General features: G+C 46.8%; 1 protein-coding gene across 3 annotated transcripts in view; it reads left to right on the top strand.

Moving 5' to 3' along the window:
• PDZRN3 (PDZ domain containing ring finger 3) overlaps nucleotides 1–27,296 on the top strand; it is a 247,078-nt gene that overhangs the window by 168,193 nt on the left and 51,589 nt on the right. Inside the window, exon 1 of one of the 3 annotated variants that reach the window (XM_027121411.1) lies at nucleotides 22,131–22,304. The exons of the other annotated variants lie outside the window; for them this stretch is intronic. Coding sequence (XP_026977212.1) covers nucleotides 22,236–22,304 — 69 coding nt within the window. The 5' untranslated portion in view covers nucleotides 22,131–22,235. Of the gene's footprint in view, nucleotides 1–22,130; nucleotides 22,305–27,296 lie in introns of those variants that run through there. 3 annotated transcript variants of the gene reach the window in all.

Genomic DNA, 27,296 nt, shown 5'->3' with positions numbered 1-27,296 from the left:
GCGTCCCCCGCATCGGCAGGCGGACTCTCAACCACTGCGCCACCAGGGAAGCCCTGCATGCGTTTTTTTTAAATCCACCTATTTAGTTCTCTATGTAAAATAATTCCACACTGTTCATGCTTGTCCTAGAACCTCCTGTTTCTCAGTCAGCACCACGTTCTAGCAGTCTCTCCACAGCAATAAATGTAGATCTTCACCATAGTCATGGTCAGTCAGTGTTATCCTTGGCTTGCTTGGTCTTTAGGGTTTATAGACACTGCTCCACCCAGCTTAATGACTGTGTTCTTAGGTAATGCACATAATTCCAATAACAACCGAGGTAAAGCGGACGGAAGAGGTAAATCTGGAGTCAGGATACATGCAGTGCTTCCCAAAGCCAGATGTTGGTAATTCTTGAACTATTCACATCGACCCCTTTCTCTGACCCCCGTGTCAAGGGAGAGTTTGGTGCTACGCTGATGTTGCAGCGCATCACCTTGCCCAGGTGGGGTTGGGTGGGAGTCATTGCTAATGGGTCATGCAGGGGCTTGGGGAGGAGGCACCTAGAAACTAAGAGAATCATTGCCTCTGAGTCTGGGCTCTCTAACTTGCTGGCTCTTGTAGGTTAGGCTGAGACCCCTTGTGTTGATGTATGTGGCGGGCATTTCAGCCACGTGCATGAAAGTCTTCTGAAACATACCTGCCTGTGGTACAGAGCCCAGGCTTACCGTCCTGCCCCAGGGGCACTGCCATTGCTGTTTGTTTTCAAGCTGGTTTAAAAATAGGGAACCGTGTGCTAGGTTAGCTTGCCGCCATCTGATTATTTAGCTGTAATCTGTACCTGTACTTTTCACAGGCCTTGACTACCCTCTGCCGTGAAAATATTTGGAATTTATTTTTCAAACAGTGTAGGCCACTTTGATTGTTGACTTAAAGCGTGCTAGAGGTTTTATAATGGTTATTTATATTGGCCAACCCTGACCCCTCTGTGAAATGACCTGTTGATGTTGGACGAGGATAAGAAACACTGAATACAATGCAGGAAATGGAAAGAGATCAAAAAGAATGAGTGTTAGCTCAGTAACAATGCTTCATGGGCTTATACGGAGATCAATGGTCTGTGCGTGTGAGGGTTTCAGAATCATATTGTTTGGCCCACTTGGAGGCATTAGGCATTCTCTCCTGAGACGTTTAAGAAAGTCCTTCAGACTGTGTTTTTCATTATAATATCCACATTGTTGACTATTGATGGTTGTCTACAATATTGACAGTAGACAAAATCATTGTCTAAAAGTAAGATTATAAAAAACTATGTATTGTATAGATATTGTCTACAAGTATAAGATTATAAAAAACTATGTATATATGGATTTTCATATACTTCAAGCATGAAGAAAACGACTTTATGTACATGGAAATTACTGTGCTTTAAAAAAAAAAAAAAAACCAGTGTAAAGGAAGTGTTTCTGTGAAGTAAGTCCATTTCTGTGGAATCTTCCAGAATTACCGTGAAGGCACTCACAGGCCTGCCTGGCTGCAAAGGAAGTAGCGTACTTTCTCCCAGCTGTTTTCTCTCATCATTACACTTTTTTTTCTTTCTCATTATTCAGTCTCAGAGTGTCTGTCTGTCCGCGGCACGTTTCCAATGTCATTCCTCTCTGTACAAATGTCAGATACGAGACAAGAGAATGTGCATGTTTGACAGCTGCCCAATAAATTAGGCAGAGGGACAAGTCAAAAACAACTGCGGGGGACTTTGAAAAAAACAAACACGTGGCCGGTGAAAAAGAATTTCCTGTGGAAAGCTTGTCTTCCTGGCACCAGTTGTTACTTCGTGAATAACTTACAAATTCATTCTACTGTGTGCTTTTAGTCAAGTGTCTAGCATGGTGTTGGGGATAGCACTGGACGAGCTCAAAACTTGAAACCAAATAAAATACGTTGCCCCGAAGAGAGAGCATGTACTCTGGAATTCCAAGTATGAGATGAGTGCCTTAATAACGCCACCAGTTGGGGGGCTCTGGGATGCATTAGAAGCCCAGGCAGAACTGACTTGACGTTACCTTCGGTTCCCTGTCAGCATGGAGTTCCCAGCACATGGCTCTGCCCTCCGTGAAATGAGAGGAAAGTGAATTTAAAGAGAATTACCCAAAGTGTATATTTCCATATCAGTTCTGGAGAGCTCTGTGTGGCAGACGTGTTGTGGTCTCTTGGGGGGAAAATAGCAAATGAGTGTCATCATGTTGCTGGCAAAGAAAAGTGTCTTCTGCTTAGGTATCAGTCCACCTCCTACCGCGCCTCTGCTTGAGACCCCACTACCAATCTACCATATTGGCTGTGTCTTTGCTTTAGTCCTGTGTTCCGCCCTCATCCCAAGAGTGTATATATGTGGGATGATGGGTGGAGATTAAGGATTCATTCTGTAGCCCTGAGGCCCTTTGTCCTTTTCACATGGGAATCAGACTCACCACAGTGGCCTCAGCTGCAGCCGTGTTCCAACCAGCCGAGCCAGCTGGCCTGTAAACACATGGCAGCTCATTTCTTACATACACCGGTCGAGATCCAATTGTGTGAGGCTCTCCCAGTTTTCTCCCTGTGTTCACTGTTTCTTCTAGCAATGGATTCCTGTTACTTACGAGAACTGACTTCCCAATAAACAACGTGAGCAGAGTTATCTTTAAATCTCTGTTTACAGGGCTGTGTGTGTGACAAGAAGCTAGTGGGTCTGGGGGATTCAGTAGCGGGAAAGCGGATGACCTCGTGTGATATTAAAAGATGATGGTGTGAGTGAGAGTTACCTGGCATCGGCAGGCGGGTCATTGTTTTACGAAAGGGGAAGCCCTGCTTTAACACACGTGGGGGGATGTGCTGGGGAGGAAGGCTATTCACCTACCTCCTCAAGTTGCGTATAGACAGGGAGTTGGCAGTCGAGCCCCTTTCTGATACCAGTTTTGCTCTGGTGTTTTTCTCCTCTTCATTTACTCTTTAGTGACCCCGTTTCGCACATCCGTGCACCATGACCGAAGTGACAGACTTTGGTCCCTGTTGGATTAATCAGTGTGCTCTTTGATCCATGGCATGTGTTCCCCGTAGACACTGAAAGTCAGCGTGTTCAGCATTTGTGATCTGACGGTTCAGAGTTGTAACCGGGCTGAGGGGCTGGCTTGGGTATTTGCAGCCAAGATGTTCCTCTCCTTCTAGGTCTTTCTCTTTCTCACATAGCTACTCCCCACAACACAAATATGGGCTGTACCAGTCATTCCTTAGCAGTCAAAATTTGAGAGCAGTTTTTTTTTCTTTACGGTGCTTGCCCTGAAAGATACCATTAATTACTTTACTGCCTGTGGAATTGAGCCACTTAGGGTGTCCCTAGAGCCTGCCCCCCACCCGAAGGAGTATTTGAAGCTCCAGGAAACACAGCTCAGGATGTCGCCTGGAACAATCCACAGACGCTGTGCCTCAACTTTGGAAGTGAGATGTCAAGACTTTCCCTGACTTAATACTGGATTTCTCCAGTGTGGAGTTCACAGGTCAGGCTTGGCAGTCCTGGTGGGTTTTCCCAGTGGTCTCAACTCCACATGGGTGGGAGTGAATCTGGAGTGTGTCAGCTTTTTTTGTTGTTGTTTTTTCAAGGGTATGAGAAATGTTCCAAGTCATCTTAGAAATCATTATCAAGGGCAAGAACACTTCTGACCGTTAATTTTGAAGGTCTCATCCAGAGGGGCTGAAAGAACTGAGGGTCCTGACGAGCCAGGCTTTCTTCTTTGGCTTTTTAGTTCTCATCTTTCACAGGTGGGCGTGACCCAGCCAGAACAATCTTGGTGCTGTGCGGTGGTTTTCACCCTTCTCCTACCCTAGTTGGCAGAAATACCTGAACGCCTTCTGGAATGTGAGCTTATGTCCTAAACCAGCTTGACCGCGTGTTTCTTCTCAATCTGGAAAACCCACAAGTCATTTGGAATGTATACATTTATTTACTAGGAGGAGGCTATTCTTTCATTAAAATGTATTCATTGTATATGTGGCATGTCCTCGTCCCCTCCCCCCGCCCAAGGAAGGAAATGAACTGTGTCTGATTACATGCTAGGCCTCAATATCTGTTGGTCGAACGGATGAGCTTGCGTCTAGCCGTTCCACGCCGTTTGTATTCCATATGTGTGTGAATCACGGCCCCAATATGTGCGTTCATTAGCAGTGGCACCCGTGTTTAATGGGAATTGAAATAGCTCAGTGGTAAGTTTAGCAAGGGCTGAAGAATGTTTAACAAGGTCTAAGGATAAAGAAGAATGCCTACGGAGAAGGCTGACGGGGTTCGTGGCATCTCGATACAGGATAGAGCAATGTAGGATGGATTACACCCTGAGAGGCAAGGCTCAGATTAGAATTTGGGAAATATTTTGTAAAAGCCAATGCTCTTAGAACTCGCTCTGGAACTGAGTTGAATTATATTCTTCCTTTGGAGGCCTTTAACAAACTGTGAATTGAGAGTAAAGGAAAAAGCCTGGCCAGTCCAGTGTCTCTGAAGGACCCTTCTTCATGTCACCGTCTTCCAAAGAAGCAACCCAAAGGGTGTCCTGCGTGGCTGTTGGTGGCTGGGAGTGTGAACCCAACTCAGACACTGTCTGGGATGCTGGTGTTATTTTTTTAAGCCAACTGCCTTTTCCACAAAAAGCATGTAGGTAGAACATGAACTTCTTACACCCTAGGCTAAAACATTTTTTATATATTCCTTTTCATACTCCTTTCTATTATGGGTAGAATATAGTAGGATAGAAGATAGAATATAGGATATTGATTATAGAATATAGGATATTGAATACAGGTTGTAGGATATTGAATATAGTACCCTGTGCTATGCAGTAGGACCTTGTTCATCCATCCTATATATATACTAGCTTGCATCTGTTAATCCCAAACTCCCAATCCTTCCCTCCCCCTTGGTGACCACAAGTCTGTTCTCTATGTCTGTGAGTCTGTTTCTGTTTCATAGATAGGTTCATTTGTGTCATATTTTAGATTCCACGTATAAGTGATATCATATGATATTTGTCTTTCTCTTTCTGACTTAACTTTGCTTAGTATGATAATCTCTAGGTCCATCCATGTTGCTGCAAATCACATTATTTCATTCTTTTCTATGGCTGAGTAGTATTCCATGGTATATATGTACCACATCTTCTTTATCCATTGATCGGTTGATGGACATTTAGGTTGTTTCCTTGTCTTGGCGTCGTGAATAGTGCTGCTATGAACATAGGGGTGCACGTATCTTTTCAAGTTATAGTTTTGTCTGGGTATATGCCCAGGAGTGGGATTGCTGGGTCATATGGTAGCTCTGTTTTTAGTTTTTTGAGGCGCCTCCCTACTGTTCTCCATAGTGGCTGCACCAATTTACATTCCCATCAACAGTGCAGGAGGGTCCCTTTTCTCCACACCCTCTCCAGCATCTGTTATTTGTAGACTTTTTAATGATGGCCGTTCTGACTGGTGTGAGGTGATACCTCACTGTAGTTTTGATTTGCATTTCTCTAATGATGAGTGATGATGAGCATTTTTTCATGTGCCTCTTGGCCATCTGTATGTCTTCTTTGGAGAAATATCTATTTAGGTCTTCCACCCATTCTTCAATGGTGTTTCCACCCAATCAAAACATCTTTTAGTCAAGGGAAGTCAGTAGTACAAGGGAATGTATTCTTTTGCAGCCTGTGCCATACAAGTCAAAGTCCAGGTTGCCGCTTATCATAGTTTAACGAAATGATCGATTCTAGCTTGCTTTGATTAAATTACATATTCAGTTATTTTTGTTTGAAATTAAATGCTTGATTATATTGCTGAATGCTGTGTAATTTTACGTGCATCCTTCCCTTACCTAACCATGAGGCATGGAGTGTGACTAACAATGTGGCTGCCAGGAGGAAGAAGCAAAATAATTATTTTTTCTGTACACAAGTCCTCATCATGATTCAGAAATCAGTGTGCATCCTTGGAGGATCGGCGCTCGCCGTGGATTACAGACTCCAGGGTGGCCTTCCCTCATTTCCCTATGAATGTAAGACCTGGGGACTGGGGCTGGCCAGGCAGGTTTTTATTTCTCTCTTTTTTAAAGACTCACATTTAACTACAACCACTGGGACCTGAATCAGAGCATCCTGTGCCCAAATATGAATATTAATCAGACTCCAAGCCGGGGAGTTCCTCTTGGAGTTTGACAGTTTAAAGGATCAGTTAGCTAATTAGAAGGTGACACGGCATGCCGGGTCCCAAGGCTCTGACCTGCCTTCTGTCTCCTCTTTTTATTTTCCTTTTGACAAGTTGGATTACATCATTACTTGTAGTTTCACTTGTTAGCCCCGCCGTGAAATGAGAATATTCTCAGCTGTAATTATCCGTGATTTCTTCCCCAGTCTCTCAAAGACCAGGCTTTAAATGAAACTCAAAGAAACATACAAACATTCGAGGTTCAAAGGCCCGTGAAAATCAGCCTCCCGGCCGGGCACACCACACACCAGCCGCAACGCAGCGAGAAAACCAAGGGTCTTCACAGCATTGGAAATCGGGTCGTGGTCGTCATGGTGATTGTTCTAAAATAGAAAGACCCTGTTCTGACTGTGGCTGCAGGGGTGGATGTATGCTTCCAGGTGTTTCCGTGGCTTCTCTGGCTTGAGGTATTAGCTATTGTGAATGCCCCCGGGGGTGGCCGTGAATTATACCCGCCTGTGTTTCTTGCCTGCCCCTGGTGGCTAGAACAAAGCAGAGAATCGTGAACTGGTTTCCTTCTGAAGAAGAGACTGGCAGAGTATCCAAACCATTTCGCGGGGTGGACCCTCAAACTAGGTAACTATTTACTAAGCCATGACATTTGCGAAATGCAGCCATTTCCTTCTGAAACCATAAGCATGTTTGCTACGCAGGCCACGGAGGTCACTCCTAGAAAGAAGTGAGAGCGTGTGACAATCATCAGAAGTGACTTTGGTTGGTGTCTGTTGTTGCATCCACCCTTCCCCACAATCAGGGTGTTTATCGTATGATTCAGGGACCACCTACATGAAATACAAGGGTGCCAAGGTCTACTGAATGGGTGGAGGTTAGGAATCTGCATTTCACAAACACGAACCTCTCACTTCCCTAGAGGGGGGGATTCTGATGCGCCGCAAAGTCGGAGTAATTCTGTTCTAAATGTTCTGGGAGATTTTCCTTGCCATGATACTGCCCTTTTGCAAAGCTTCCTTTTCTGTAAAGTTTGCATGTGGTCCATAGAGGAGCTTAATTCCCAGGAGGGAAAATAAGACTCAGATCAGTGTTCAGCTCTTCAAGGGAAGCTTTTTCCGGTGCCCTAAGTAGAAAGAACTCTTTTCTCCCTTTGCCCCACATGCCTCTGCATACATCTGTCAGAGCACATCTAAAGTTGATGGCATCATTTAGTGGACACGTCTGTGGGCACAAGACACTGAGCTACTCAAGAGAAGGAACTAGGGTTTGGCATCATCTCTGGCAGACATTAATAATGAAATTCAAATAAAAAGAAGAAGAAGAAGAAATCTACTGAGAACTTACCACGAATGCTTTGAGGCAGTCACTCTACTGAGTAACTCATAAAAGCTTTCCCTTTAGTCTTCACAACAGTCCTGTGTGCGAAGATGAGGAAACGGAGGCTTAGGAAGAAACTTGCCAAGTCCCAAAGTCGTGTGCTAAATTGAAGGCGGAGCTTGGATTTGAAATGTGGTAGTCAGAGCCCTGAGCCCTGTCTCCTCACTCTGCCCCGCTCAACCTCACGTGGTAGGTGCGTGTTTGTAGGTAATGAAAGGGAAGGATATTTTTAGACGGAAGAGGGCATTTCTGCTGTGTTGAACTGCCATTGACCGGAGTACATAGAGAGGCAGGAGGAAGGAAATTAAGATCTGTGCTAGATGTTCCAGCGTCAGACTGGAAAGGCTATGGCATTTGAGTGTATCCACCTTTATTTGTTTGTTTTTCAATTTTATTTATTTATTTATTTTTGGCCGCATTGGGTCTTTGTTTTTGCACTTGGGCTCTCTCTAGTTGTGGTGAGCGGGGCCTGCTCTTCATTGCCGTGTGCGGGCTTCTCATTGCGGTGGCTTCTCTTGTTGCAGAGCATGGGCTCTAGGCGTGCGGCTTCAGTAGTTGTGGCACGCAGGCTCAGTAGTTGTGGCACACAGGCTTAGTTGCTCCGCGGCATGTGGGATCTTCCTGGACCAGGGCTTGAAGCCATGTCCCCTGCATTGGCAGGCAGATTCGTAACTACTGCACCACCAGGGAAGCCCCTATTTGTATTTTGTGTGTGTGTGTGACATCTTTGTCTGGTTTTGGTATCGGGGTGATGGTAGCCTCATAGAATGGGTTTGGGAGTGTTCCTCCCTCTGCTATATTTTGGAAGAGTTTGAGAAGGATAGGTGTTAGCTCTTCTCTAAATGTTTGATAGAAGTCTCCTGTGAAGCCATCTGGCCGTGGGCTTTTGTTTGTTGGAAGGTTTTTAATCACAGTTTCAATTTCAGTGCTTGTGATAAGTCTGTTCGTGTTTTCTGTTTCTTCCTGGTTCAGTCTTGGAAGGTTGTACTTTTCTAAGAATTTGTCCATTTCTTCCAAGTTGTCCATTTTATTGAGTTGCTTGTAATAGTCTCTTACGATGCTTTGTATTTCTGCGGTGTCAGTTGTTACTTTTCCTTTTTCATTTCTAATTCTGTTGATTTGAGTCTTCTCCCTTTTTTTCTTGATGAGTCTGGCTAATGGTTTATCAATTTTGTTTATCTTCTCAAAGAAGCAGCTTTTAGTTTTATTGATCTTTGCTATTGTTTCCTTCATTTCTTTTTCATTTCTTTCTGATCTGATCTTTATGATTTCTTTCTTTCTGCTAACTTCGGGGTTTTTCTGTTCTTCTTTCTCTAATTGACTTAGGTGTTCCCCATTTATTTGTAAGGGAGGAGGAGGAAGGGAAACCAGCACGAGGGGGATCCATGGACATGAGGAATATATGCGAACAGGAGGACTAAGGAGGAATTAAGATGGAGTGGATGGTCCACAGGGTCAGACCTTACCGGAGAAGGCAAGGCAGGTGGTGGTGTCTAGGAAAAAGGACCCTAACACAGTGGCCGGAAGGCTGGGGTCACATCCCAGTTGTGCCACTAAGTAGCTGGGTGACCTTGGCCACCGGCCCCTAATCATTTTGGACAGCAGCTTATCCCTAAAGTGGATGGAGGTGCATCTTGGACCGTGGATCTCTGTGTCCTCCTGCTTAGATAGTTTGGATCGAGGATTTGCAGAGGGTCCTCAGTTGTGACAATTGAGAGGGCAGTGTGACCCGAGATGGAGCGCGTTTGGCAGTGGGAGGGAGGGGTGAGGTGCCGAGCATCCCACGTGGTGTCGAGGTGAGGAAGGAGCGCGGGCACCGTCGACGCCACCGTCAGGAAGCGCGGCAGCGACCAGGAGGAGGAGGGGGCGGGGCGGAGTCAAGCGTGGCCCCGCCCCCTTTAAAATGGGGACACTTCCCTGGGCCTAGGGAGGGAAGAGACAGGCAGCAGAGGAGAGACTAGACAGACTAGACTGGACGGTGGGAGGGGTCCAGTCTGGGAGGCCGCGGCTGCCAGCACGGAGGGCCTGAGTTCAGAAGCAGAGAGGCCTCCGTTTCCGGCGTAAGCTGGGGGAGAGGAATGTGGAAGGATACGCGGTTTCTACCGGTAGGTGCAGAAGAATACTGTTTGATACCACGCATACGAGGTGCCTAGAACAGTCAAATTCATAGAGTCAGAAAGTACACTGGTAGATGCCGGGGGCGAGGGGGGCGGGGTATGGGAGGGAAGGGGAGTTAGTGTTCAGTGGGGACACTCGTTGAGGAAGATGAAACATTCGGGAGACGGATAATGGTTAGAGTTGCACAGCAGTGCAAAGGTACTTAGTGCCCTGAACTGTACACTGTACACTTAAATATGGTTACAATAGCATGTTTTATATTACGTGACTTCTACCACAATAAAAACAATTTTTAAAAATTTTTTAAAAAAAAGAAGGTGCGCAAAGTTTGTTTCTCCACCGATGCATATAATTTGGGGAGAGGAGGTAGCAGAGATAAATACATGGATTGCAAAATATGTGGATTTGAAGAGCTTGGAAAGAAGCAGGGAAGGTTCAGCCCATGTCTGTGTGAATCCCTCGGGAATCCTTCTGTGCTGTTCTGTGACGGGGAGCAGAGGGCCCAGCAGGCTGGGAACCCCTGCAAGGGGGTGAGGCAGGAGCTGCGGTTCAGCCCCACCTGGTACCATTGACGTGGGAAACACTGAGGGCTGGTTCAGATGGCAGGATACACACACTACTATATATAAAATAGGCAGACAACAAGGACCTACGGGATAGCACAGGGAACTCTACTCAATATCCTGTAATAACCTATGATGGGAAAGATCTGGAAAGGAGTACATAGCTATATATGTATGACTGAATCACTTTGCTGGACACTTGAAACTAACACAACAGTGTAAATTAGCTACTCCTCAATTTACAAAAAAAAAGGCGGTAAGATACAGAAAGCTGATCAGCAAGGTGCGTTACAGTTCAGTATTGGAAAGAAGGAAGTGAGCAGAAAACATGCTCAATCCTCTGTTCTTCTGAGCGCCCGGGTTAGCCCTTCTTCCTAAAGCCAGGGAAATTACCAGAAAAAGCCTGGCTTTCGTGTTCTTCTGCAGCTTCCCTGGAATGTGGGCTGTCTGTAGCTACAGCGACCAAATAACCTATAAAGAGAGTCAAATATGACAGTGCGGTATTTTGGAAATATAAATTCATTCTGTTTTTTAAATTCTTAGATTAAGTCCAATGATTCTTATGTTTGTTTGCTTTTTCAGTTAAGGTACCAACAGATGATTTTTGTTTCTTTAAGGTCCTTGCAAGACGATCTGTATCTGGCCCTTCTATTAGTCCTCAGATATCTCTTCCCCTTTAATTTTACCAGTCCATGAACTCCAAGTGATGGAGAAGTATCGTTTTGTAGTGTGCATGGCACGATTCAAAGATTGGCTGGTGTGCAAGTGAGTGAGACTCGAGTATGGCTTGGTCAAGCAAAGCTTTGAAAGAACACCCACTGCTGACGTAACAGTGTGTTTGTTCCTTTTCCTATAATAAAATACCTTGCCCCAAGGTAGGTCATGGTAGATGGATGCAAAAACAAGATGGGCAGAACTCAGAATGCTGACGGGGACACCTGTACAGTGAAAGGTGCAAAGTGAAAGAAGCTGTTAGTGTTCCTTGCTTCATCCCATAAAATAAATTGTGGTTTCAGAGCACCCACTCACTGGCTTTCTCGTTGATATTACCCAGCACAAGTTTGCCTGTCCCATGGGCAGATCACTGAAAGATGTTGAGGTCCAGCCATCAAAACATTTGGACGCACATTAATGGGTTTTACACCTTTGTGTTTCTCCGATATTACTGTTCCGCCGCTTCAACAAGCCCACTAATATCAGATATATCCTATCAGGGACTATTTTAAATCACTTCAATTTTCTCTGCCCTTGGGCTCTGTCCGTAAGACCAGAAGCCGAAGCATGAGTACTGCCTGTGTTCTAGTGTTTTACTCCCCCCACCACCCCGCCATTTATATTAGAGGGAACTTTATTAGCTTTTGGACACACGTATATCAGTTTTAAAGATTAGGTACAACGTCAGTAGTTCTTACCTGGTTCTCCAGTATATTGCGTCGTTATATTTTCCCCTAGAATGTTAAAAAAAAAAATTTGTATTGCCATTGGTGAGAGAGCATTTTTCTCTTAAAACCAACCATTGGTCATAATAGTGTTTACTTATTCTCTGAAGTGCTATTTTATATAGAAAGTAAATCCAGGATAGAAGCCTGATAAGTAATTTCAGACTTGATAGCACATGAACCTTATAGGTACAGGTGAATTATGAAGCCTCACTTTGCGATGCTCTTTCTTCCTCAAGTAAGTCTCTTTGTCACAATGACTTGTTTATCTTCTGAGTGATTTTAAAATATTGAACGAGCTTCTCCTTAGTGCCCAAGTCATCCATCCAGCTCATGCTTCTCCTGTCCTCCAAATTCCTTCAGATGCAAACTGTCCAGTAGCCTGTGGCTCAGTTACAGGCTATTGGAAAGGACTGTCTGCTGCAGGGGCCTGTCCTGAGTCCTAGAATCTGGCCAGGAATGAAAAAGAGAAGCTGCGTTTCCCAGATCCACTTATGGCTGCAGTTCCACCTGACATCCGCCAAAGAAAGTACAGAGTAATTTGCCGGTTGGGACACCCAGTTCTGAATTCCCGACGTGAGCTCTACCCTGGTGTTACCCTCTTGCCATTTTATACCTTTCCCCCTTCACATCCCAGGCCACTTTCTCAGACGTCACTCTGTCCCAGCACCCCTTTGCTTTCCAGACCACCATTCCCATGGGCTTACCTTTCCTGGCACGCAGCTTCATGTCCAGCAGGAAGTGCATTCAGTCTCCAGCCTGGATCGTTTCTTCCTAGGTCCGAATTCCCTCCATCTTGCAGCAACCAGCTCAAATCACGCCCGCCCCACAGAGGCTGGAGGAATCACAACAAACCCAGAGGCATGGTCCCAAGGAGCTTTGCTGTAGTTGCCCCAGTGGGGTTATTAGGAGGAATGTGTCTCAGTCTCCTGTCTGTAGTGCTGACTTCCCCTTTCCCCCCTTCACAGCTCAGTCCTGTCTTCCAGAGGAGGTGCTGAGCTCCCCGAGTACAGAGACAAGGTTTGACCCTTTTTCCGTGCTCCGTCAGCTGGTGCGGTGTGGAGCACAGATGCTCGGTAAATGCTCGCTTACTGATGAATCACTATTTATTGGTCATAAAACATGGCAGAGTGTCTGTCTCCAGGACCTTGTAGCTTTCCTCTTAGAAGGAAGAAGCTGGTCACGGTCACCATTCTGTTCCAGACCCTCAGGGTAACGTTTGCCAGCTTCAAGCTCAATGATTGGGAAGACAGACAGACATGCCCCCAAGAAGCTAGCACAGTGCAGATTGTAGCACACGGCTGTGGCAGGGCACCCAGGGACGGGAGAGGAATTTTGATGAGGAGATTGGGGTTGGCCTTAATATGAATGGGATTTGAAGGATGGAGTCCACATTTCGACAAGCAGAGGTTTGTGCTTATGGAAGGGTATTCTCATTAGAGTTAACAGTCTCAATAAAAGCATAAATGGAGTGAAGAGATTGGGGATGTCCGTCAGGTAGGGTAGGGGGAGATCGAGAAGGTTGGCAAAACAGACATGGGCAAGGTCACAGTGAGGCTGAAACTGAGCGCCAAGTGGATGTACATTCCACACGACGTGGTAAACGTGGGACATCAGAAGAATTTGTGGTATGAGAACGAACCCCTTTTATATTTTGGAATTCATGTGATAATGTTTACTGTAATTTTTTATGTCAATACATAGCCAGTGATAATGGTTTCCATTTACAGTCAGGATTAGGTTTCACTTTAAGATACATGTGTTTAGGGCTTCCCTGGTGGCGCAGTGGTTGAGAGTCCGCCTGCCGATGCAGGGGACACGGGTTCATGCCCCGGTCCAGGAGGATCCCACATGCCGCGGAGCGGCTGGGCCCGTGAGCCATGGCCGCTGAGCCTGCGCGTCCAGAGCCTGTGCTCCGCAACGGGAGAGGCCACAACAGTGAGAGGCCCGCGTACCGCAAACAAACAAACAAAAGATACATGTGTTTAAATAAAACCGATTGAGTAGCTTTAAAGAAAAGTATCAGGTAAATAGTGTTGAGGCTAATATATCAACAATCATGGTAGCTCCCTGTGTCTGGAAGTTTGGAACATACTGACGTAGACCCGGGAAGACCTGAGTGGAAAGTTGCTGCGGAAAAGCTACCCAGACCAAGGACTGAAGGAGTGTTGCAGTTTGACAGTGGAGAAGCCATCGGTGAACTTAGAGCAGCTGCAGTCCTGGGGAGGCCCCAGGTCAAGTCCAGGGTGGCCGTTCCATGAGGGCAGGGCTTTTCTGTTTTGTTTATCCCTCAACCATAGTGCCTGGCTCACAACAGGCGATTAGTAAGGAGGTAGTGAGTCAATAGGCAATGAGTCCTGCAGGTACATTCCTCCCGCCACCCCTGGGCTAGAGCTGCTGAGCTGAGACCAGCCTGATTCCCCCGGGAGAGCCAGCCTGGGGGGACAGGGCTTCCCCGGGTGCAGGAAGGAGGTGGGCCGCCCAGCAGCCCGGCCTGTAATCTCCGCCTGTGGTCTTATACCCAGACTCATTTTATATTTTAAGCCAACAACGGCGGGGACCTGGGCGCCAGCTTAAACTGCGAGCGAGGAGGCCTGGGAGGGAAATGGGGACCACACCCCCATCTCAAGGCGGCAGCCTGGACTCTGCACTTGCCCCACGTTTGTCACATGGAGATGCAAGGCCCTGTGTGCCAGACCTAGAAAATGTATCAAAAGATGTAAAAACAACAACAACAACAAAGAGGAACTCTACACATTTAGGTGAAAACAGCTGACTTATTGAATCAGCACCTGATCCAAAGGTGAAGATGCCGTGCTGGTCCGGCATGCAGTCTGTGACCTCTGACTTAGATGTTTAACTTAATGAGGTCACATCTCCTCCTGTGTCCCTCCAGGGTTTTATAATGTTCATTTGTCCCTTTATGTACTTTTTTTCCAGCCTGTTAGTCTAGTCTTTCCCCTGAATCCCTGATAACATGCCTGGTACCATTTTCTTGTGTCCCTCGGCTCCAATTCTGAATGTCTCCCAACTTTCCTCTTCCCGAGGTGTCTTCGTCCTGGCTGTCTGTACTGTCACCTGCTTTCCTTCTCTCTCGTCCAAGTCTCTCTTCACAGCTCAGCTGCCTGGGACGTTAAAGCATGTGCAGGGCTCCCACCTTCATTCTCCTACATCCTGTCCCGACACCCTCTCCGGTCATTTCTTGTCTCTTCCATCTCCATGTCCACATGTCTCTTTGTCACCTCCATCTCTCCCGCCTGGACTCCTGGCCTCTAATCTTCTTTCTGGCTGTCAGGTCTCACGTCCAGTGGTTGGAGCAGACCCACCAGGGTCTCCTCAAGGCCAAGATAACCCCCAAGGTCGCTGGGAGCCTGGGCAGGGTCACAGGGCTATGACATACGTCACTTCCACATGCCTTTCAGAGCGAAGCCTCCTTGGGGTCAGATGCTTTCTAGGCATTTCTGGGGTCACAGAGATGACTCACTCAGGAATCCACCCTATAGGAATTTCAAATCTCCTCGGGGAAATAGAGGCACTGGCACCCCCCAGCAACACACAACATGCTCTGGGGCTCCAAGGAATAATAGCATCTCCAGGGGCATCCCCGGGGCTTGTGTTGAAGTCAGGGCCCATCGGAGCTGTTTCCCACTGGCTGTCTTCGTCCTCGACGCCCACGTTCCAGCCTCCCAGGGGCTGATCCCTGTTGCTCTTGCTGCAGTCGTGTCCGGTGGCCTGTTTCGTGGTTCATTGAGTAGCTGTCAGAGACGGATGCTCGTACACCCACACGGGGTTTGAGCAGCAGCCGTGGCCAGGCTGCCCTCAGCCCGCCTTCTCTTCCACCCACCCCACCCCTGCGGGGCCCAGCGTGCGCCTTCTCTCCAAATGGCTCCCAGTAGAACAGCGAGCTATCCGTCTCCAGCACCCAGCACCTCATCAGGCACCTGGAGCCCAGGACAGCAGCACCTCCATCCATTTGGCAAGGGAAGAATATCCTTTCATTTTTTTTAAATAAGATTTGAGGTCCTGAGTAGATGTTCTGAGTTTAGGTAGCTTTTTAGAAATAAAATGGCACTCATAGCTGCTCTGATACATTCTTCCGACTCATCTGACATTTTTCTATGTGTCCTGACCTCTTTGAAGTTGCTTTTTCTCTTTCCTGTGATGATGTGGTTTCCATCCACACTTGGCTTTCTAGCAATTCTTACTTTTTGTTCAAGAATCAATTCAAGAAGTCACTGAATGGGGTTCAGACAAGCTGTAGAAAAGTCACCTTGACAAAGACGAGGGTTAACTAGAATTTACTAACGCGTTTCCTCAACAGATTGTAACTTTGAATCTCTGGCCGTGACTAGCAGGGGGGCTTGTAGGAGCAATTTTTGTCCCGAAGGTGCTGTCTTAGTTCGTTCGCGCTCCTGTAACAAAGCGGCGTAGACTCTATGGCTTTTCAGTAGCAGACGTTTATTGCTCACGGTTCTGGAGGCTGGAAGTCCCAAGATCAGGGTGCCGGCATGATGGGTGAGGCCTTGCTTCTAGGTCACAGACTTTGAGTTGTATCATCACGTGGTGCAAGGGACTGGCATCTCTGTGGAGTGGCTTTTATCTGAGCACTAATCCCGTTCAGGAGGGCCCCACCCTCATGACCTAAGCCTCTCCCCAAAGCCCCACCTCCCAATGCCATCACATGGGGGCATTAGGATTTTAACATACGACTTTTGGGGGCACACAAACATTCAGACCCTAGCAGACATAAAAAGTGCTTTTTCCGGGTTTATGGCCTTGATCTTGACGGTAAGAACAGGCTTCTTTGTCCATTTGGGTCACTGCTATATTCTCAGGACCCAGGAAAGTGCCAGGTACAGAGTGGGCGCCCCATAAATACCCAATGCTGTATTGATTCATTATTGACCATCTCTGGTTGAGGGAGGGTGGTGGACACATCCAGCTGGATTAGGCCTGGGCCTTGCGCTGGAATAGCCCTCTCCGGGGAGGAAGAGGGGATGCAGACACAGGACCACGCAGGGAGAAGCATCCGTAAGGAGGCAGCAGAAGTGCAGTGAGCACTGAGGAGGGTCCCTGTTGCTGGTGGGGAGAGGTGGGGAGATTTAAGGGGCACATCGAAGGTGATGGAGATGCGCGGTCCAGGCCAGGGACCCAGCAGGTGCACAGTCATGGAGGCGTGCAGGAACCTAATGCAGGAAGTGCTGCTGGACAACAGAGAAGACAGAGGAAGCTGGGGCAGAGCAAGAAGGCCGGAGCCACACACGCGGAGCTTGGGCTGCAGCTTGAGGGCAGTGAGTTTATCAGCTGTGTGTGTGTGTGTGCGCGCACGCGCGCAAGAGAGAGTATCCTAGCCACAGTATATGGTAGGAATTGAAGTGAGAGTGAGGTTCAAACCAGGAGGAAGCGAAGTTAGTGAATCCGTATGATCTGGAAGCAAGCTGAAAGGAGCCCAAGGCGAGGCAGAGCCAGTAGGCAGGTCTCTCAGAGACCGGGGGGAGATGGGATTTATTCCTCGACTAGCTGGGGCTGGCCCCAAAAGGGCTCCATCGCTCCATATGGTCTTGTTTCCTCCTTAGCCCCATCGTCCCTCCTCTTTTTTGTCATGGCTCTTCCCAGAAGAACATAGAGTTCGGCTGAAAGTCTGTAGTTTTGCTGAGACCTGTGCTTATCATACAGTGGGAAAAACAAGAAGGCCGTCTTACAGGTGTCAGACGAATAGACGCCCCAGTCTGTGTGCTGAAAATGATATGCTTGAATTAGTTGGATGAATCCTCAATTAAGTGAACGTGAGTTGATGTCTCCATCTGCTGACTCTTGCAGCATCCCTGATGACTTACGGAAGTTCAAAGGACGATTGTAAAGGATATTCCCCGGTCCCCGTCAGCCCCCACTGTACGTGTCTCTTCTGTCCGTCTCTCTCAGTGTGTTTTCCTCAGTGACCCTGCTTTGCACTGTAGTTTTCCTTTCCACGAAGGCAGGAAGAAGCGGGCGTCAGTTGGTGCAGAGAGGGGAGAGTGCCGTGGGCGCTGGTGAACCTACGAAGCACCTTCCAATGGTGTGATAACTAACTTGGAAAGGATGTTCAGCGTCTTCGGCAAACCGTGTGCGCCGGTGGGCAGCCAGTAGTTTTCATTTTTCCTGGGACAGCTGTTCTCTCAAAAACAGTTCTGTTGTAAATGACTTCCTGTCGCTCGCAGACTTTCTGTGCCTTTTGGATCCACGGCGTGAAATGCCTCGTGTATGGCACAAGATAGGTGAACCTCCCTTCACACAATTGTATTTCTTACATACTCTGCGAAAGCAACATTTTGAAAGCGAAACCGTATTCTTTTTTTTTTTTTTTTTTTTTTTTTGCGGTACGCGGGCCTCTCACTGTCGTGGCCTCTCCCGTTGCGGAGCAGGCTCAGCGGCCACGGCTCACGGGCCCAGCCGCTCCGCGGCATGTGGGATCTTCCCGGACCGGGGCACGAACCCGTGTCCCCTGCATCGGCAGGCGGACCCTCAACCACTGCGCCACCAGGGAAGCCCCCGAAACCGTATTCTTGATGCCCTAGATGATTTTCCAATGTAAAGGGTAGTTTTAAGGCAGATTATCACAAGAAAGTCTTGTTTTGACTATAATGGGTACATGAGTGTTTTGCATTGTTGATTCCAAATAATACCAATTAATTCCAATTAATGAATCCAAATAATTCCAATTAATCACAAGTGGGTGGAAAACCAACCATGAATTGAATTTGCACGAGTAATTTCTCTACTCCTCCTCTTCTTAGAGCAAGAGGCTCTAAGACACCCAGCTCATGGACGTGTCCTTCTAAAGCGACCTTCTCAGAGCGTGACCCAGGTACCACTGAGGGTTCTTGAGGTCAAAACTATTTTCATAAGAATACCAAGGTATTATTTTCCTCTTTCTTTCACTCTCATTCCCTTATGAGTGTACAGTACTGTGGAGTTTTCTAGAAGCTCCTCTATGACCCGGTATCAGAAAGGACTGAATGCAGAAAGCACTGTGAAAGGCCAGCTGTCTTCAATCTAGCGAGATATGAAGACTTTTGTGAAAATGTAAAACAGTGCCATTCTTCTCAAAAAATGTTTTTGTTTTGGAAAATATGGTAACTTTTCCAAAAATGTTGTTTATATTAATCTGTAATGGATTTGTTATTGCTCTTTTAAATGAATTAGGGAATAAATATTTTTAAATTTCTCATTGCCTCTAACATGCTACACTGCAGTAGACATAACCCACATAAACAAACAATGGCCCTTTGGGGAGGGTGTCGGTGATTTTTTAAGAGTGTGAAGGGTTTGTAAGCCCCCAAAGTTTGAGAAACACCGCTCTGAAGTACAGGGCATTATGCAATAAAACTCTTGGCTTTCGGTTGAGATGTGAAAGTTCTCTAAGCAACAGGAGAAGGATTGGCAGAAGTTGCCCATCCACTTAGCCAGGGCCCATTTCTACACTGATTTGGGGATGTACAGTGAAACGACGAAGAAAGCTAACTGTGAAACACAAAAACTTGCCAAAAAAAAAAAAATAATTCGAAGGCCCACAGCACTGGGGGAGGAAAAGTAACCGTGATCCCCTCGTGGGGACCCAAGCACGCTGTTTTCCTCTGCATGTGGCACTTGTGGTTTGAGCTCTAACTGAAAGTTATTGAGACCGCTGGGCCAACCTCGTGTGTTCATTGAGCCAGAGTATGTGTTCTGCAAGTACCTTCACGGGGCTGGACTGTGGTCAAATTCGGACCCGGTCCCTGCTCTCAGGACGCTGGAATTCCTAGCCAGGGAGACTCAGTAGGCAAATGAGCATGCGTGGACAGGATCATTCATTAATTTGAAGAGTGACGCAAAGGAAATGAATGGGTTGAAAGGACACAGTAATTTGGAGGAATGAGAAATAAATTCATACAAGGTGCCTGGCAAAAGTTTTTCTAAGGAGGCTTCATTTGAGCTGAGATGGGGGTGCTGGGTGGGTCAGAAGGAGAAGGGTAGGAGCCCTTCTGGCAGAGGGAACCACACTTGCAGAGGCCCCGACAGAAGTGAGGTGAGCCCTGGAGCGGGGTAGGGAGGGAGTGTGGGGGATGATGGGGATGGAGCAATCGGTGGGTAAGGATCTGACTTTATGGGGCATTGGAGGCCCTGGCGGAGGGTTTGATTTTAATCCAAGTGTGATGAAAGGTCATCGGAGGGTCCCAAAGCAAACGAAAGAGGTGGTGGGATACCTGCTTCATAAAGAACAACCTGGCATGTGGAGAGTGGATTGGAGGAGGGGCAGTCAGTGGGGAGGCACGAGAGGATGCAGAGAGCGGGGCAGGAGGTTCCTGATGTCATCCAGGTGAGACTGGATGGCGGGCCCTGGGCAACAGAGAAGTGGGCAGATCTGAGATCTAGTGTGGAGTAGAAGAGAGCGGACTTCCTGACGGAAGGCTCTGGGGATGAGGCCAGGGGCATGAACAAACATAGGCTCTGGTTTGGGTTTGAACCACCTGTGTTTTCTCACATCCTGGCAACAAAACTCTGCAAGGTCATTCGCATTATACCTACTTGGAGATTAGGAAACGGAGGTCTCAGTGACTTGCTCATGGATCCATAAGGCCCCTTCCCAGCATCAAAGCAAGTCAGAGGTCACTGCCACTGCCCAGCTCTGTCTGCGGCTTCCTCTCCCTGGCGCCACACCTCAGCTCTCTGCTCCAGCCCAGATGGCGACGCCAGGTGAGGACCTGAGACAGAGGTGAGAAATGGGACCAGCTGTGCCCGCTGGCCACCAGCCCAAGCCGAAGTTTATTGGGACTGGTTTACTCACATCACAGGTGTGTCTTGGTTCCCAGAGAAAGGGAGCTTTCTTCTTCAGGCTCCGTGATGCCTCTTGACAGGAGACGTGGGAGCCCTCCTGAGAAGCAGTTCAGCCTTTATAAACTGAAGGGGGTGAAGGCTGTGGAAGCAGTTGTGAGAAATTTTTTTTTTTTTTTAAACAGAGAACAGGAGTATTTATTTATTTATTTTTAAATTTATTTATTTTTGGCTGTGTTGGGTCTTCGTTTCTGAGCGAGGGCTTTCTCTAGTCGTGGCAAGCGGGGGCCACTCTTCATCGCGGTGCGCGGGCCTCTCGCTATCGCGGCCTCTCTTGTTGCGGAGCACGGGCTCCAGACGCGTAGGCTCAGTCGTTGTGGCTCACGGGCCTAGTTGCTCCGCGGCATGTGGGATCTTCCCAGACCAGGGCTCGAACCCGTGTCCCCTGCATTAGCAGGCAGATTCTCAACCACTGCGCCACCAGGGAAGCCCCCAATTGTGAGAATTTTAAACATCAACCACTTGGGTTGAGAAAAAAGGAACTGACTGTGCATTTCGTTCTGGTAGTGGGACGATTGTTTATAAATTTTTTTTTTTTAAGTTTTTTTTACAGCCATCAAGCTTAGATAGTAAGTACAGAGGCTGAATGAAAGCGGGGCAAGAAGCAATGCAGCAAAGACCAAATGTCTTCAGTCCTATCTGTGCTCACCTTGCGTGGGCAATGACAAGTCCCTGCTTCTTTGAGACTCAGGGCAGGGCAAAGCTACAGAAGTCTAGGCAGATACAGAACATTGGATACAGATGTGCAGGAGCCAGTGATACTTAGCTCACTGCTGCATGGCTGTGGGGATGCGCGAGACTGGCCGCTTCTCTTCCTTCCAATTAGCCCGGGAGCCCTTTCACAGATAACTTTCTGCTTTGGGAATTGGAAATGCACCTTGGCAATGATTATCTGCTTGCTCACCTTTAGGGCAGCCTCTCTCCTTACACCCCCCTGGTTACTTTGCATACTCACGCATATATCTTGCAATTTAAATTTTTATATTTTATTCATACGTGGAGGATTATTCTTGCAGCATAGTAAAGCGCTAAATATTACATGAACGTGATTCAAAACATGTCCATTCCATAAAACCCGTTTATATGCTGTCATTTTCTACAGCATTAAATACATTTTATATCATCAGAAATTTTATGGTATATTTAAAAATGAATTTCTACTTAGCTTAAATGCATTAAGGATTATCCTAAGAGACCCGGCTCAAAATGCAGTCATGTTTATTTGTAACTGCCAGAAAATGGCTTGCAAAACTGTTAGTGTGTTTTATTATTCCCTGCCACCGGAGTACTTGCTTGTTAATTAGAGAAATTTCAACTGTCATGGTTGGCAATTATAGCTTCTGTATCATTGTCTGTTATGAATAGTCAATGAGGGCTGATTAATATGCATGAGCGGCAGTATATATAGCGTGTGCATTGGACCACAATCCAGCTGCCAGAGTCACTCAGAGGAGGGAGTGGTGTGTGTGCGTGCGTGTGTGTCTGTGTGTGCGCGTGCATGCTGCTGCTAGGGAAGGGAGCGTGGAAGGGGAGAGAGTTGTTTGCAGCCTCTGAGGAGAGCACCGCCAGCGTGCAGTGTCGTGTCGCAGCACCTGGCACCTGAGGCTCTCCGAGGACACCTTCATGCCTGCCTGCTGAAGGCGCTGCTCCTCCCGGGCGCCGGCGAGTCCTGCAGCCTTCGTCTGCCGGTTCTCTAAACATGGGATGCAGTTTGTGCAGCCTGCAGAAGCCAGAGGAGCAGTACAAATTACTCTACGAAGTTTGTCAGGTAACAACGCGCTGCCTCTTTTCCTGTGGGAGCGCCCGGGCACTCACCTGGCTGAGCGTAACTTCTGGGGAAGGAATTGGGGATTTCTGTGCGTGTGTGTACTTGGAATGTGACAGCCTCTCTGACGTTTCTGCATATTTTCTATTAAGTCTCTTAGGTGATTTCCTTTTCAGTGGCACCTAAATGCTTGTATTTGAATATTTCAGTAGATGCTGAGGGCCGTAAGGTGTGGTTCAAGCTATAATGTCACAAAGCTCCTTTACAATTGCCCGCTCTCCCCGGAGTGGCGGACAGATGTCCTAGGCAGGGTCAACGCGTGGTCACACACCCTGTGAACAAGTTGCAGAAGACGTGGAGGATGATTAATGCTGGCACGGTTTTGTCTCTGTTTACGAATAGTTGTAAGGCGCTCTTTTCAGGAGAGCACAGGCGTCTACTGCACTCTTCAGTCTCTCAGCAACTTCTCGTAACAGAACATGTGGTTCAGATTCACGCTTCACACTTGCCATTTCTATACCTCCTCCTGTGAAAACTTTAAGAACTTCCAGAGCAAGTGGCTTGATCTCGGGTGCTTTCGTCCACAGCCGATGACTCTTCTAAACTTCTGCAGTGTCGCTAGCAGGAAATTTCAGTGGAGATGAAATGGGGTATTTACGGTATGACCCAGAGAACTTACCTTATGTTCATGCTGAGTGTTTTATTTTTTAATATTCCGGTCTTATCCTCACCTAGGAGGTTTTCACACTGCTATACCTGACAGTTAATGATTTTCCCCTTAAATCATTCTAACTCCTTCAAATTTTTCTCCAGTAATCAGAAAATCATAATTCTGTTACAAAGGAATGTTAACATTAGCACATTAGAAGAAGGTTGTTATACTGAGAAAAACGGCGCTTGCTGTTTAATTTATGACAATACATGGTATATTAATATAGTCTTCAAAGGGGCTAGACTCAGCTTAAAAAAGAATTTGATTAGCCATCAATTGGGTGCCATTTTTGCAAGAGCCAGCAGAGGGCGCTTCGCATTAAAAACACAGCGAGACAGGGCTGCTTGTGAGTTGGCTGCCTCAGTGGACAAATTCTAATGATTGGGTGAATAAAAGGGATGGGTGTGGGTGGGCACTGAGGCATACAGAAGGTCAAAACAAATCTTATCTTTTGGGACTTAGGCGCCTCCACCACCCTCCTGTGTGGAGAGCACCTAGCTTACAAAAAACAATCCTCTTAAATAAGTTTGGGAAGTAATACTTCTGACGTATGACTTCACGCTCAGGGCTTTGCTGGATTTCCGTCCTTTCAGAGCAGTCCGAGGGCACATTGGAGGTCTGGGCAGAAGTGCTATTGCCACTGGAGATCTGGCCCCCACCCCTTATGTGATCATATGGTAACGTTGTAATCCTAAATTTGCCAAGTTACCATGTGCAGTGAGCCCTGGTGCTCAGTGAGTCAGGCATTCAGAAGTGAAACAAGCAGAACGACAAAACGATCACCAAGGTGGTTGTATACGGTCACTCACCGCTGCATAGAAAATAAATGCTCTGTGTAAAAATGGAGTTATAATAACTTGCGTGCAAGTATTATTTCACATACATTGCTGTAGATGTAAGAATTAAACTGGCACCCTCCAAAAGGCAACCCTACCGCATTTCCTGCAAATCTGCATTAACTTGTGCTTTATTTGTCTGTGTTATTTGGGCTCCTCCCCTCTCTGCCTTCAAAAAGAGGGAGCCTGGCTTTTGTTTGTTTGTTTTTTTACTAGGTGAATTTATATGGAAATATTTCTGGCCAAAGCATCCTGCAGTAAATTGCTGATAAATGACTTCCATCTGGAATACACTTTGTCAGCAATTTGGGAAGCCATGCAGATTTATTTTCAGGAAACTCAAACTACTTTTCAGACCCATTACCCTTGTGCCAACTAAGTAAATTTCCCCTTTCTCCCATTCTTTGGAAGTCCTGAACCGTAGCATAAAGGAATTCACAAAACACTTGCAGGAATTAATAATTGCATTCCCACTCTTATTATGCAAAGCCTTATTAGAGCAGAGAAATTAAGGTTTCCATAAATTACAGTTCCAGAAGGTCCGGTGTGTCTGGCTTCCGTAAGCGCTTGTAACAGCAGCACAAAGAGGATCAAATATTCTGGGGCTCAGACTTGATCCTTTCCTCATCCAGAGATAATTCAAAGAGATGCTCTTCATTAGGGCCTTTGGCAAGCTGCCCACAGTTTCTTTTAGGGGCTGCTGTGAACTTAATGATGCAGAACAATGGCTTTGCCTCTTGTTGCAAACATACCTTATTGTACCTTTAATCACAATAGAAAAACACCAACAACACACAAAGTTGCCTGGTCGTTAAAGGACGTTGCACAGAGTGCACACATCCCAGTGATCTGCGCCGTGTGTTAAGGGATGCGTTGAGATATTTGGAGCTCTTCGAAGGAGAGTATAAGGTGTGCCTGCTGCCCACCCTTGGGTTGTAGGATCAGGTGACTTACAGCAGTTCTTTGTGCTTTTCTGGTGACTGTGGCGTCCTGTGGAGCATCAAGACAGGGCCCCTGCCTATGTGAGATTTAAAGTTTAACTTAGCAGCTGCTTCATGCTTCGGAAAGCCTTCACTTGCCTAGGGTGACTTAGAATACTCAGAAGCACTGTTAAAGTGAAAGGCTGGGCAAGTGAGAAGGGAAGTGCTTTCAGGTTATCCAGGGGTGCAGTCTTCTTCTTGGATAAATTAGTTGGCCCTGGAGATCTCACGTTCACAGGGTAATGGGACAGGGAGCCTCGCAGCTCTAGGGCTGTGGCTGGAATCCGGCTAAAGCTGACCTGCTGTGCGGGAAGGGTGTGTGCAGAGATGAGGTCTGCGGCTCAGCTGGCTTTGTGCCCGTGACTCCACCCAGCTGTGCCCCTCCAGGACCAGGGAAGGCCACCCAGGGGACGCTCTGAGGAGGCTCTTCCCACGAACGGAGGCCTGGGGGAGGGTAAAGGAGGGGCACACTAGGCAGTATCGTTCATTCCTCCCGCCTCCTCTGAGGTCAGCCAGAAACTCAGCATTAATGACCTTTGCTGTTTGATTACACAACAGAGAAATAATTCTGGTTGGGACTTAGGCTTCAAATGAAAAATTATAACAGCTAACACGTTCTCTAAAAATCTGCATGCGCATTTTCAAGATGGCAAGTAAAATGTGTTGATAAATGGCAGTGATATTCCTTTCAGCAGCCACAGTACTTTTTAAAATTTTTATTCTTTTATTGAGGTATAGTTGATTTACAGTGTTCCAGGTGTACAGCAAAGTGATTCAGTTATACATATATATGTAGGTATGTATCCTGTTTCACATTCTTTTCCGTTATAGGTTATTATAAGGTATTCACTGTAGTTCCCTGTGCTATATAGTAGGTCCTCGTTGTTTATCTGTTTTATATATAGTAGTGTGTATCTGTTATTCCCAAACTCTAACCATAGTAGTATCTATCGAGCACTTACTACATGCTGGTGATGTGCTAAGCGCCAACCATGCATTTCCCCGTCAAATCCTCACAGCAGCACCAAGAGATAGGTGGTGTTATTATCCCCATTTCAAAGATGAAGAAACTGAAACACAGAGGAGTTATAAATGGGGCCAGGAGCCACATCTGTGCTATAATTCTAAAGTTTGTGCATTCTTCTCTCGTATAAATCATTTTCATCAAAGTCACCAATGTTATATGGAACACTTGGGTTGGTTTTTAAAATTTGCTCCTGCCTTTGTGGGGCTCTCTTGCAGACACCACGGTCTCACTCGAGCCGTGTGTGCTTAACACCTCTGTCAGCCTGCTGTTACTTGGATCTGTTTTCTTACAAATGAGAGGGGTTTCCGTAGAGCCTCTGGTCATTCACGTGGGGCAGCGCATGGGAGGGGGAGTGGAACGGAGAGTTCTCATTAACCCCCCAGGCAGCTTTAAGAATGGATGATTTGAGAAAGCTTCTGTTCTTTTGCCTCTCAGTTACAAAAAAAGTATCATATAAGAGGATTTGTGACTCTTTCTGCCATAAATGTTGTTGGTTTTGAAAAGCCAAAACTTCACCCAGTAACCGTGACTTGCCAGAAAACTAAAGATGTATGTCTTTGTGACCCTTTCTCCCTCACTCTATTAATAAGCCAGTTGACTAGGAAAACAGATTTCTATAGGAAATGCTAATACAGAGCAACAAGTTTAAGGAATATTCTGGAAACTTGAGTGTACACAGTCCTATTTTCATATTTAATTAGCTACATTCAATACTCAATTAGATGAATTTACTGCTTTAAAGCAAAGCAACGATGAGTCCGCTGAGAATCAGCCCAGTGGTCGTACAGACGTAATGGTGGCTAATTAGATGAACATAAACTTGACCTCTACACAGCAGTGTGGAGCCTGGCATCCTTTTCCTGCAAGTAAGAGTGTGCTCGCTTAAACGACCTATCGATAGATTCTCAAAGCTTTGTTTCAGAAATGGCTTTCTATTCTGAATTAGTTTAAGCAAAGCAGGTGTGGAAAAGGCAAGCCCGTCTCCTCCTGCCTTGACAACCTGGGGCCCTTTATCGAGTATGGCGCCTGTCTCTCTATGGCTGAGAAAGTCACTGTTTTCAACATGGGCTACTGTCACTAGCTATTGTTTTCTCTTCAGTTAACGGTGGATCATAAGCCACTTTTATGTGAAGAACTGAAAAGGTAGAGCTTAGGGTTAGACCAGGGCTTACTCCCCTCTTTCTCCCTGTCTCTTCTGTAAGTAGAAAGCTGTGGGGGAACCAGCAGGGAGTTGTCCTGCTTTCCCCGTAGAACTGAGGCCACTTAGCTGCCACCCAGCTTAGATACCCTTCTGAGCATTCCCCTGAGGCCGGGCGCACCCCTGGCTCCCTGCACTGAGCCTTCCCATGAGGCCCTGCACAGCCCTGGATCCTCCACTGAGCCTTCCCAAGATGCCCTGCACACCCCTGGCTCCCTCCACTGAGCCTTCCCATGAGGCCC

Source organism: Aethalodelphis obliquidens, unplaced genomic scaffold (assembly GCF_003676395.1).
Source record: "Aethalodelphis obliquidens isolate GAN/ISIS:26980383/991018 unplaced genomic scaffold, ASM367639v1 scaffold22, whole genome shotgun sequence".
NCBI lineage: Eukaryota > Metazoa > Chordata > Mammalia > Artiodactyla > Delphinidae > Aethalodelphis > Aethalodelphis obliquidens.
This window is presented reverse-complemented; position numbering and strand designations above follow the sequence as displayed.